The following is a 13,478-nucleotide window of genomic DNA, read 5'->3' on the forward strand; positions in this document are numbered from 1 at the left end:
AACTAAATTATACTATAGTTTTCATTACTATATTTGAATGCTTTCCATATGCATTATTATGCAGTATGCAGTACCCTCCTTGCTAAAGGCATTATTAATGTATGAGCCTTGATACATGGCAGACTATTTGACTATGGAAGACATCAGAAGATAACAAAAAGCTATCCTTACCCAATGTCCACGGATCCTCACTCACAACAGCAATTTCTGCACTCCTCGCTACCACCACCTAGACCAAAGATCCAACTTGTGATCTTGCTGGCTGCTTAATAAATTGCTACATTTTCTTGAACAAAAGCATGAAATTAAGAATAACTAACACACCTAAATGTACTGTCCATTTTTTAAAGGAATATAGTTGCCAAGCAACTATTTCCATTCCATAAAGACCTGCATTTATATAGCACCTTTTATGACAAGAGGACATCCCAAAGCGCTTTAAAGCCAATGAAGTACTTTGAAGTGTAGTCGTTGTTGTAATGTAGGAAACGCAGCCGATTTACACACAGCAAGCTGCCACAAACTACAGTGTGATAATGACCAGATAATCTGTGATGTTGATGGAGGAACAAATATCGACCAGGATAAAAGCAAAATACTGCAGATGCTGGAAATCTGAAATAAAAACAAGAAATGCTGGAAATACTCAGCAGGTCTGGCAGCACCTGTGGAGAGAGAAGCAGAGTTAACGTTTCAGGTCAGTGACCCTTCGTCAGAACTGCTATACTAAATATCGACCAGGACACTGAGGATAACTCCCCTGCTCTTCTTTGAAATAGTTCCATGGGATCTTTTGCATCCAGGAGCTTATCGTCTTTTCCAAAAGGCAGCCTCCAAAGTGCCAACCTTGACTTTGGCGCTCAAAATCAGGAGTGGGACTTGAACCAAGAATCTTATGACTTAGACACAAGTTTGCGCCCAACTGAGCCACCCCGCTCTTACATCTAGCGTTGCTATAGCCTGTTGTCAACAGCACGATGAGGCAGGCAGACATGTGTGTAGGCTTGCGCCTTGACCCCTGACCCGGCGGCGGATGGCCGGTTCCCATTGTTTTGCGGCGGTGACGTCACTGAGCACATTTCCCGGTTTGAGTGAGGGAGAGACAAAGAAAAAAAGAGAGGGAGAGAGAGACAGAGAGAGAGAGAGAGAGAGAGGGGGGGGGACGGGCGAAGAAAGGGCAGAGGGAGGAGCGCGAGGCAGAGACAAAGGGAGAGAGAGAGAGCGCGCCGCGCGGGGGGGGGAGGGTGGGGAGAGAGAGCGCCGCGCGGGGGGCGCAGGCGCGAGCCGCGCGGCCGGGGGAGGGGAGTGAAGTGAGCGAGCGAGCCCGCACGCTCTGTCGCGCGCGCATCGAGAGCCAGGCAGGCAGCCGGGCGGCCGCGGGCATGCCCGGCTCCATGTTCTCGGAGATGGAACCTGTCAGTGACACTGGTGGGGACGGCGGCGGGGAGAGTGTGAGCAGTAGTAGTAGCAGCGGCGGCGGCGGTGCGGTTGTCGGTGGTAGTGGAACCGCCGCCGGGACGGAAGAGGAGCAGAAATCATTGCGGCTCGCCTTGGATCATCTCTCCATCTTGGGGTTGGGGGAGGAAGGAGACGGCCTCCTGGGCGAGGGAGGCGGCGGAGTTGGTGCTGGCGGCGCCGCCAGTGTCGGAGGAGTGGTGGTGGGAGAGGAGGAGGAGGAGGTGGAGGAGGAGGATGAGAGCGGCATGAATGGGCTGGCCGGGCTGCCGCACTCCGCCGCCTCTCTCTTCCACCCGCCGCTGGTGCCGCCGCCTCCCCCGCTGTTCACCATGCCGGGGGACCCTGGCCGCAGGAAGAGTGTCAACATGACCGAGTGTGTCCCGGTGCCCAGCTCCGAACATGTGGCTGAGATCGTTGGAAGGCAAGGTAAAGAGACGCAAATGAGGAAGCGACAAAAAACATTTAAAAAGTTTTGCACACTGCGCCAAAAGATGATGAAAATAATTTAAGCAGCAATGGTACAAAGGCAAGCTGGCAATGTGCAGTGGAAAAAAGTACCATAAAATAAGCATTTAAATTAAAAAGGAAATCTGATAAAGTATAGGGTAGAATGCATGACATTTAACGTGCATTTATCTATAAAATGTGTGTATTGGGATGGGGAAGACACATTCCCTGTTTTTGAGTGGGTAATTGTTCCAAAACATGCTTTCATTATGGGTGTCACACCTTGTGAAAATGTGTTGCTTGAAGTATGGTTCGATTGACTATTTTGCACCAGTAGCTGACAGTTAATGGTAATGTTTTCTGCATCGTTGAAAGATGTTGAGACTCTAGTTTGGGTTTAATGCAGTTCCTTTGTGTGGGGGTGGCGCGAAGGGGGCAGAAATAGCAGGACTTAAATCGATGAAGTAGTGCTGTTAAGGCGCTGGAGCATTTAATAACGAAATCCCTATCCGATATAAATCGTCCGTTTCTTTGCCGTTGCAATCTGCTAACCAAACATTGTTTTGCTAAAATACTTATAATTAGAAAATTGTTCATTTGGAAACTGGGACGGTTGCATTACTTTTTCTCTGGATATATATATATCTAAACATACGCGTAGGGTTGGTGGACGGATATTCTGAATCCAACATTGTGTGATAACTGGTTATGGTGTAAGGTTGGACTGAAAATTCCCTTCAAACACAATATTTTGTTCAAGTACTGTTATATAAGCAGAAAGTGTAAGTTCTTGTGTTGAAATTAAAGGTGACGATCATTTCTTTTTAGTGAATGGAGGCAGATTTTTTACTGTTCCATTGTTCCCTTTGTTCAGGAATCAAACCATGCTCTGATTTATATGCTGACATCATAGGCTGTAGGACTTGGGCTGGGAGTCTGGGATTGATTTAACCATGTTTCAGATTTTTGCTTTTATTTCCAGAGCTGAACATATTGCCATAATTTGAATAGATTAATTTCCAAAATTCCTCTAGATAGCAAAACTGACTTTGTATTTTTAAGCAAGATTTTTAAAATTTAGGTGCTGGCTTAAAAAAAACACTTCAGTCAAATAAGGTTCTTGCTGAGCCTTGTGCAGTTTTCAATACTTAATATGCATGTAATCAATTCCATTTGGAAATGTCAACTTATCATAGTTATTTTTATGTACAGGCAAAATATCTTAATTTAGCATTACAGTGCACATTGGAAATGTTCAGTAACGTATCAGAACTTTGTTTTAATTAGGCAAAATGTCTTTGTTCTTTCAACATGAGATTACTAAGGTACCTGAACTAGATTTTGCTGAAAATATTTAAACTAACAACAGTTCTTATCACTTTGCATTTCTGATGAACAATGGTAATGCCAATAGTTATTTTTGACCTAGGTGTGTATGACCCCCTTTTAAAGACCTCTATAGCTACATCATAGTATAGAAACTGAGCACCCTGGGAAACAGCAAATCTCTACATCCAATTCTGCACATTGAGTTGCTTTCTTGCAAGCTTTAATTTTCTCCATGTTTCCTATGTCTCTTGCTCCTTCATCCCTTCTTTTGAATCTAGTAGAAACTTACGTTGGAATCTGATTGGCAGCTATTGGATGCCTCACTCAAGTGGACAGCCTTTTTTTTCATTGAGGCTAGATAGTGAGAGCTCGTGGGCTGTTTTGACTGGAGGGTAGTGAAATCTAAGCTTGGTTGTGCCCTCTCCTGATGCTTGCGCATACATTGCCAGCATGGGTCATAAAGTGCTAATCAGGTGTGGGAATCCTAGACCATTAACATGGGATCAGTAATTTTTGGGGTACACTGTTGCCATATAAGTAGTTGAAAGTTTTCATACTGATTCATCTAAGAAAACACTTTCATATGAAATATGTATCAGCATGGTGAGTGATTTCCAGAAACTGAGTTTTCTCTCATCTTGTTTGAATTTGGAGCAGTTATGTCGCTTTGGCTTTATAAGTGTTTAAGTTGACTTGTTTAAAGTTATTTACTTTTTGTTGCAAGGATAAGCACACTATTTTAAACCTCCATCTGCCACTGGTAAACCTGGCTGAGATGGTGGGTAACCTCCACCCAGGTCATGCAATCCTGAGCAGGCGGGTAATGACTCTTCCTCTGATTTTAGTGCTCCCTTGAAGGAACGAGCTAGGCCCTGCTTAGTACTTCCCACATAAGTGTACTATCCTTCTGTAGCACCTCTGGTTGGTACTCCAATGAGGTGTGCTAATAAGAAATTGGCCATTTTTTGGAAAATGCATTGTAGAGATTATATTTCCACATCTTGTGATTTCTTTCTCTCTCCCTGCCCTTTGTGTGTTTCTGTAATTTTATAATTTTCTTTTTAAACCTTATTTCTATTTTTTATGCTATTTACACATTAACTTTAGAAAGTATTACATTGGTAGCTTCGCATCTGTCAACAAGGCCAGTGGTTTCCAATGGGATAAGAGAGACAAGAGTTGCATGGAGCTGTGCGAGTACTCACGGCATTTTCAAAGCACTATTAGCAGAGGGCTGGGATCAGTTTGGCTGCAGTTGATATCTAGCCTGGGAGGGCCTTAAAAAAGAGGAGGTGATAACTTGAAAATTGAGACAAGTATATTCTCTCAAAGCCAGTCACTTTTGGGTTACTCTGTTTTGTTCAAAATATGAATTACAAATGTAACTAGCCACTGCTTGTGGAAGGTACTGCTAGAGATTGGTTTTGTGCTTCCTGAGTACAGCTAGAGTTTTGCATGCAATTTTCTATTTTTTAGCGTGCACGAAGGGAGAGGAAAATGATCACAAATGCTCTTACAAATTATTTCTGCCCCCTCATCCAGTTTTTCTTCTTGTACCCCTAAAAGTGATACAATTCTAAGGCTTCCTCTGCATTCTGTCCAAGTTGACCTATGCGAGACCGTAGGCTATTTCTCTACTTAGAGGGAGAAGAGGAGAGAAGATCATGTGAGTTTGACCTAGTCTTCACTGAATGCAATTTCCAGCAGGAATCACTGAGTAATGATCAGTGGTGGACAGGCTTGTTCTATCCTTGTTTCCTTCTCAAAACCACTCTTTCCTCCCCCCCACCTACCGCACCAAAATAGTCCAACAGTGACACTTGGTGTAAGTTTGGCATTTCTACTGTCTATACATGCACCCCTACTGGAGATCTAGCCTGGGAACCTCCTGGTCACTGTACTCAGTTCTATACTGAGAAGTGTAACCATGTCTGCTTTTGCAAGAAGGAAGGATAGCTAACCCCTTAAAACTCTGTGCTGGTCAGGCTGACAGCTTTGTATTTTTTTCATATTTAAAGCTGTCCCACTGTGTTTCTGGTGCATTGTAAACTGAGCAATAGCAGCCAGTTGGGTTACAGCACTGACTGTTTTAAGTGTTCCTCTTCTAACTGAACAATTTAGGTCTCTGGTTTGAACTTTACTCTGCATTTTGTTAATACCTCAGTGAAGACTGTTAACGTGAAAATACGAGATATGAATCCCAGGCCAGTTTAAAGAATTGCATAACAATTTCATGTTTTAGAACTTCTTATAACTAAACTAAAAAAAAACTCATTAACTAAATCGTACTTTGTAAATAACTGATACCACAGATTAGACAGAAAGGTATTTTCTTATTAAAATACTGGAGAACTTCACACCACACTTATACATTACACAATCCTTTTTGATGGTGAAATGCTTTGCAGTTAAAAGCCCAAACTACTAGTAGCAATGGAATAAAAGCAAAATACTGCGGATGCTGGAAATCTGAAACAAAAACAAGAAATGCTGGATTCACTCAGCAGGTCTGGCAGCATCTGTGGAAAGAGAAGCAGAGTTAACGTTTCGGGTCAGTGACCCTTCTTCGGAACCTTCCGAAGAAGGGTCACTGACCCGAAACGTTAACTCTGCTTCTCTTTCCACAGATGCTGCCAGACCTGCTGAGTGAATCCAGCATTTCTTGTTTTTGTACTAGTAGCAATGGGTTGGGTCTCCCAGATCTTTTCAAAAATCAATGTCCTTGCTCACTTCTCTGAGCACTTCCTTTCTCGATGTCTGTGAATAAGGTGATTCCTGATGATCCTGCTGGTCGTCTACTTCTCTGCAAGCTTCAACTTTCAAAACGGGTTCAAGTCTTTGCTGCCTTTTGCTGTATCAGGCTTCCGAGAGCAGGTGTCCCCCCTCTCTCTCAAGGCTGCAACCGCTGGTTATCTTCTTATAGCCTGCTCTCACACTGCAACCTCTGGGTTCCCTTCTTACAGCCTGCCTTGAAGCCACAGCCACTGATTTCCCCCCTCTCAATTTGTATGGCTTCAGAAAATCTGGTAAATTTATCTGCAATCAAAAGTCAATAGCTTATTGCCTTGTTCCAATGCACAAAATCCTGAAGTCTGGTTTCACAGAGCCACCTGGGCCTTCCATTGTCCCCAGGTGTTAACAGCTGCTTGATATATTTGCATCTTAAGAATCACTGACCCCCTTGTTTACAACCTGCAAGTCTGGGAGGGTGAAAGCCATTACCATCAGGAAACCCATCAGGTGTTACCCCTATATCTCTGTTGTTTCAAAAAAAATCTTTGATCTCTGTTCAAGACCTGTGTCTTGTCCGTTTGCAGAGTGGATTTGAGATCACCTGACTTTCCAAACTCCATCTTAAACTTTTAAATATCAGCTTTTAAAACATAATCATGTTGCATGGTCCAGCGTTCATTTTATTTTTTCAACCTAATAGGTTTAAAGTAACAATGGATGATGGGTACTGCTTCAGCAAGATGTGAATGAATTTAAAATTATTTGATTTTATAATTAATTTAAAATCAGTTAAGTGTGGGAAAGGGACCAAAAAAAGAAAGACACTTGCCCATAGAGTCAACCCGTGTTAGCTATTGTACAGTTGTTAGTATGCAATTCTTGAGTGAAGGTTGCATGCTGTGATCTTGGCTGAAGAGCAACATGGAAAACAGAAAGCAAGACTTGTCTTAATTCTACTCGGTATAAATGATAGTCTATAGTTGGTAATATTGATTCACGGCATTAACAAAAATAAGTCTATTTGTAATAGAGATCAGAATATCTAATTACCATGTGAAAGAACGACTTGACTCGTGGTTGGTCATAATTTAAATAACATTCCTACTAGAAGCGTCACTCTCCTAAAATTGGGAGTGATCATAATCACTCAGGTTTTTAGGAGTTACTTTTTAGTTCAACATCACTGGGTCTGGGCACACAGCACAGAACTGCCTAAATTACTACTAGCAAATGTACTAAATTGGCTGTAGGTCTCAACATTTTGTCTAAATGTCCTAGCTTCTGCTACATTCATAGATTCTTGGACTACATTCATTCAGCAAAAATAAATTGAGAGTCTTGCAAAATTAAAAATGTGTTAGAGAGGGCTGGATGGCACAGTCAGCTGGAACACCATTCCTTCACCTCTGCCACCTGGGGATAATCCAATCTGTGTAATTTGAGTGTTTGCCTGCTGACTTTTCAGCAGTTTCAACCCCCACAACACAAAATAGCATAATGTACTACCAATAAATATACTGAATTAACAGTCTCACTCAAATAGCATGCAAGGATCACAGTAGTAAAATCAAAACAGTTGTACCAATGCAGTAGGGGTTTCACATCTGAAATTGGAGTTAAGGTGCATTATTGGGGCAGAGTTCCCTCTGCAGACTAAAGGCCTGCTCAGGTCAGGAAAAAGAAACCCAACCCGAACCCAACTGAACCACATAGCACACGCGCCTGATACAGTACTGTATGTGTGTAGACTAGAGTCCTGACCGTGATCATTTTATATATTTTATATAAATACAGTATATTTTATAATTAATCACTCAGGATCTTCCTGGTCTCTGCATCTCAGATGCTCACTGGATAAACTTGCAGCAAGTATTTCAACCTGTAAAGCAGGATTCAGGGTAACGTATAATTATATTTTCTGAGCCTTCGGGCAAGTGCTGTGTTTATTTTGAGCAATACAGATACTGGCACAGTATGGCACAACCTGTCTGGGCACAACTCTTTGGGTTTCTGTTTAATTTGTGACCAAACAATCACTGACCTCGTGGCTCCAATTTCATCTTTTTAAACAACCTTTCAAGTCCAATTAATACTGTGTGTGTCCGGCCCAAAAGCCGGACCTGGAAGAGCGACCCGACCCGAACTGAGCCCTGCACGTGTTGGGTCCTGTCGGGTTCGGGTCGGGTAGCAGGCCTTTACTGCAGAGCTCTGTTCTACATCTAATGTTTCATTTGTTCACAGTCCATATTTCAGAAGCCTTCCATTTGCTAGAGGGCTGATTTTTGTATCAGAATCCATAAGGAAATGATTTAGTGTTGCACATCAAATACATTTTGTGGATACCACAGTTTTCTAATCGTTAACATTGTAATTAAAGTGTTTTGTAATTGATCAAACTGGGTCTCTTGCTAATTGTAATATGTCAGTATAGCTCATTTTATTTTCCAAATGGAATGGTTGGAGGAAATTCCTTTTTGGAAAGTTTAATTTGTATGTGGGGAGGGGGCTTTTTCCTGTCATCCAAATTTAACAGGAAGGTCTGTTGTCCCAGTTCTGGTTTGATCCTTGTAACATATAATTGGTCTGGACGGTAGTCAATTCAGGAGTACAAACTTATATGGTTACTTGGTATTGCAACTCTTATAAAGCCCATCCCCTTAAATATTTTTTGCCTATTTTTATCCCTTCCAATAGTGTCTACCTGGAGCAGTGTACATTACCCAAGCCTGTGTGCTGCACGTGTGAACCTTTTGAGTCAGCAGGCTATTTGACCACAGGGAGCATCATAGTTGACTGACTTGTGCTTAAACCTGATTTTGGATAACCATTTCAAATAAATTCTATGTTCCTGAACTGCTGCTTTGCCATACTTCGAATGGGTATATTTCCACTTCTGTTTTACTCTACTGCACGCAATTAATTCAACATAGACTTCTGAATTCCAAATTTGCAAATTGCAGCCTGGTCAAAACACACTCTTGCCCTGCTCCACAGGCACCCGTGTTCTTCCCAGTTTTATCAGTTTCCCATTCTTTCCATAGTGCGTCAACTTCAAAACTCCTGCCCTTAGTTACTGCTGTAGTCTTGCCCTTCCTTCTAACGTCTTTCATTTCTTTGTTCTAGCATGTGACCCCCCCTGCAATTTCTCTGGCTCTGTTTCCATTCCCCCTCTGCTCCATTGCCAGAGTCTCTCACTGTTACTGCTCCGTATGCTTTTCCAAAAACCCTCCAGTTTTCTTTGTGTCTTACCTCCTTCAACAGTGTCCTGAAATCCTATATTTTTCATCTTGCCTTTTGGTCAACAACCTAAATCTCCCATCATTACTTGATCAGTTTGTGAGGACAGTGTGGAACAGGTTGATATGCTCGAACAGGTTAAGGTTAAGAGGGAGGATGTGCTGGAAATTTTGAATGATATGAGGACAGATAAGTCCCCGGGGCCAGATGGGATATACTCAAGGATATTACGGGAAGTGAGGGAGGAGATTGCTGCGCCTTTGGCAATGATCTTTGCGTCCTCACTGTCCACTGGAGTAGTACCGGATGGTTGGAGGGTGGCAAATGTTGTTCCCTTGTTCAAGAAAGGGAATAGGGATAACCCTGGGAATTATAGACCAGTCAGTCTTACGTCAGTAGTGGGCAAATTATTGGAGAGGATTCTGAGAGACAGGATTTATGATTATTTGGAAAAGCATGGTTTGATTAGAGACAGTCAGCATGGCTTTGAGAGGGGCAGGTCATGCCTCACAAGCCTTATTGAATTCTTTGAAGATGTGACAAAATACATTGATGAAGGAAGAGCAGTGGATGTGGTGTATATGGATTTTAGCAAGGCGTTTGATAAGGTTCCCCATGGTAGGCTTATTCAGAAAGTGAGGAGGCATGGGATACAGGGGAAGTTGGCTGTCTGGATACAAAATTGGCTAGCCCATAGAAGACAGAGGGTGGTAGTAGATGGAAAGTATTCAGCATGGAGCTCGGTGACCAGTGGTGTTCCGCTCTTTGTGATTTTTATAAATGACTTGGATGAAGAAGTGGAAGGCTGGGTTAGCAAGTTTGCCGATGACACGAAGGTTGCTGGAGTTGTGGGTAGTGTGGAAGGCTGTTGTAGGTTGCAATGGGACATTGACAGGATGCAGAGCTGGGCTGAGAAGTGGCAGATGGAGTTCAACCTGGAAAAGTGTGAAGTGATTCATTTTGGAAGGTCGAATTTAAATGCAGAATACAGGCTTAAAGACAGGATTCTTGGTAGTGTGGAGGAACAGAGGGATCTTGGGGCCCATGTCCATAGATCGCTCAAAGTTGCCACCCAAGTTGATAGGGTTGTTAAGAAGGCGTATGGTGTGTTGGCTTTCATTAACAGGGGGATTGAGTTTAAGAGCCGCGAGGTTATGCTGCAGCTCTATAAAGCCCTGGTTCGACCACACTTGGAATATTGTGTTCAGTTCTGGTCGCCTCATTATAGGAAGGATGTGGAAGCTTTAGAGAGGGTGCAGAGGAGACTTACCAGGATGCTGCCTGGACTGGAGGGCATGTCTTACGAAGAAAGATTGAGGGAGCTGGGGCTTTTCTTATTGGAGCGAAGAAGGATGAGAGGTGACTTGATAGAGGGGTACAAGATGATGAGAGGCATAGATAGGGTGGATAGCCAGAGACTTTTTCCCAGGGTTGAAAGGGCTATCACCAGGGGGCATAATTTTAAGGTGATTGGAGGAAGGTTTCGGGGAGATGTCAGAGGTAGGTTCTTTACACAGAGAGTGGTGGGTGCGTGGAATGCGCTGCCAGCGGTGGTAGTAGAAGCAGATACATTAGGGACATTTAAGCGTCTCTTGGATCGGTACATGGATGATAGTAGAATGAAGGATAGGTAGTTAGTTTGATCTTAGAGTAGGTTAAAGGTTCGGCACAACATCGTGGGCCGAAGGGCCTGTACTGTGCTGTACTGTTCTATGTTCTATGTTCTATGTAGCACCTAATGATATTTCTTCCATTACTTCTTGGTGTTTTTTCTTTTGCCTCTATAAAATGCTTGGGATACTTTATTACATTTAAGACACTATAAAAGTGCCAAGTTGTTATGGTAGTGCTGTTTACTATAACTCAGTGTAGATCGCAAATTTCTTTACTGCACTGAAATGGCATGTAAGCTGCAATATGAAAAAAGCAGTACTGAAATGGTATTTTTTCCATGAAATCAATGCTCTTTTATTTTGTTTGGGTATGGTAGTTTCAATAAAATTTGGAAAAGTAACCATTAGAAATAGAGTTGAAAAATGTATTTTGATTTACAGTATACTCAGCTTAAACTGGCATAGAAGTTTAGAATATGGTTCTTTTACCTCAGAAACTGGGATGTGATTTCTGTCAAGTCTAATTGAAAGTCTTTTTATATGGAAGCTGTAAGTCCTGTAGAAAATTAATTTGGACAGACTTGATGCAGTTTGTAGCAGGTGGGTGCCACAGCACAATATTACCTACAGGCTTTATCTGTTGACGTAAAGATGGCTGATGACGAAGTGGAATCCTCTTACTAAAATGTTAGAAGGAATGAGGCGTTTGCTGTTGTGGTTGAATTGCAGGTATATTTTTGGGGAAGAGTAAAAGGAAATCTTTAGTGCATCTGTCCATGCAATGGCTAGTTATACTTGATACTGTCGTGGAGTACTTAAGATGGAAGTCTTCTGTTCAGCATTAATGCCCTTGACCTTTTGCACTGATAAATACAATAAAAAAAAATTGATTTCAATATATTTCAAATGTGTTTCATAGTATACTATAGTTGAAATAAGTGTCATCTTGGTAAGTTGTTTTTAAAAACTTTAATACTTAATGAGTGTATGTTAAAGATTAATCAATTGCTAATTTACTTATTGCAGTCTGCCATGAATTCAGAAAGAATACAGGCTAAAATACCTTGAACTGTGGTTGTACATTTTTCCTGCTAATTACTGACAACAATGGCTCAGTTGGAAGCACACTCGCCTCTGAGTCACAAGGTTCTGGGTTCCATTCCAGGGTTTGAGCACAAAGATCAAGGCTGACACCTCAATGCAGTACTGAGGGAGCACTGCACTGTCTGAGGTGCCATCTTTCGGATGCAATGTAAAACCGAGGCCCCGTTAGCCTGCTCGGGTGGAGGTAAAAGATCCCATGGCGCTATTTGGAAGAAAAGCTGGGGAGTTATCCCCGTTGTCCTGACCAATATTTATCCCTCAATCAACATGACAGAAACAGATTATCTGGTCATTATCACATTGCTGTTTGAGGTGGGTATACTGGCTGCTATTGTTTCCTGCATTACCAACAGTGACTACACTTCAGAAAATACTTTGTCGGTTGTAAAGCCCTTTGAGACATCTGATGGTTGTGAAAGGTGCATAAATAGGAGCAGGGGTAGGCCATGTGGCCCCTCGAGCTTGCTGCACCAATTCTTTTTAAAATCCGTTCATGGGATGTGGGCATTGCTGGTTAGGCCAGCATTTAACGCACTTGAGAAGGTAGTGGTGAGTTGCCGCCTTGAACTGCTGTAGTCCATTTGGGGTAGGTACACCCACAGTGCTGTTAAGAAGGGAGTTCCAGGATTTTGACCCAGCGACAGTGAAGGAACGGTGATATAGTTCCAAGTCAGGATGCTGTGTGGCTCGGAGGGGAAATTGCCTTGTCCTAGGTGATAGAGGTCGCAGGTTTGGAAGGTGCTGTTTAAGGAGTTTTGATGTGTTGCTGCTGTGGGACACTGCCATTGTGCATCGGTGATGGAGCGAGTGAATTGTTTGTGGATTTGGTGCCAGTCAAGTGGGCTGCTTTGTCCTGGATGGTGTCGAGCTTCTTGAGTGATGTTGGAGCTGCATTCATCCAGACAAGTGGAGAATATTCCATCACACTCCTGACTTGTGCCTTGTAGATGGTGGACAGACTTTGGGGAATCAGGAGGTGAGTTGCTTGCCACAGGGGCCTTTGACCTGCTCTTGTAGCCATGGTATTCATATGGCTACTCCAGTTCAGTTTCTGGTCAATGGTATCCCCCAGGGCATTGATAGTGGGGGATTCAGCGATGGTAATGCCATTGAATGTCAAGGGGAGATGGTTAGATTTTCTCTTGTTGGAGATGGTCATTGCCTGGCACTTGTGTGGCGCGAATGTTACTTGCCACTTATCATCCCAAGCCTGGATGTTGTCCAGACATGCTGCATTTCTACACGGATTGCTTCAGTATCTGAGGAGTCGCAAATGGTGTTGAACATTGTGCAATCATCAGCGAACATCCCCATTTCTGACCTTCTGATTGAAGGAAGGTCATTGATGAAGCTGCTTAAGATGGTTGGGCCTAGGACACTACCCTGAGGAACACTTGCAGTGATGTTCTGGAGCTGAGATGATTCACCTCCAACAACCACAACCATCTTCCTTCACGCTAGGTATGACTCCAACCAGCAAAGAGTTTTCCCCCTGATTCCCATTGACTCCAGTTTTGCGGGAGCTCCTTGATGCCATACTCTCAAATGCTGTCTTGT

At 42.9% G+C, this 13,478-nt stretch overlaps 1 protein-coding gene across 1 annotated transcript in view; it reads left to right on the forward strand.

The window, feature by feature from the left end:
- The first annotated feature begins 1,258 nt into the window (after positions 1 to 1,258).
- LOC137351673 (RNA-binding protein MEX3B-like) overlaps positions 1,259 to 13,478 on the forward strand; it is a 39,939-nt gene continuing 27,719 nt past the window's right edge. The window contains exon 1 of the mRNA XM_068016368.1: positions 1,259 to 1,884. Coding sequence (XP_067872469.1) covers positions 1,383 to 1,884 — 502 coding nt within the window. The 5' untranslated portion in view covers positions 1,259 to 1,382. The remainder of the gene's footprint in view (positions 1,885 to 13,478) is intronic.

This window comes from Heterodontus francisci, chromosome 36 (assembly GCF_036365525.1).
Source record: "Heterodontus francisci isolate sHetFra1 chromosome 36, sHetFra1.hap1, whole genome shotgun sequence".
In the NCBI taxonomy this organism is placed as follows: Eukaryota; Metazoa; Chordata; class Chondrichthyes; order Heterodontiformes; family Heterodontidae; genus Heterodontus; species Heterodontus francisci.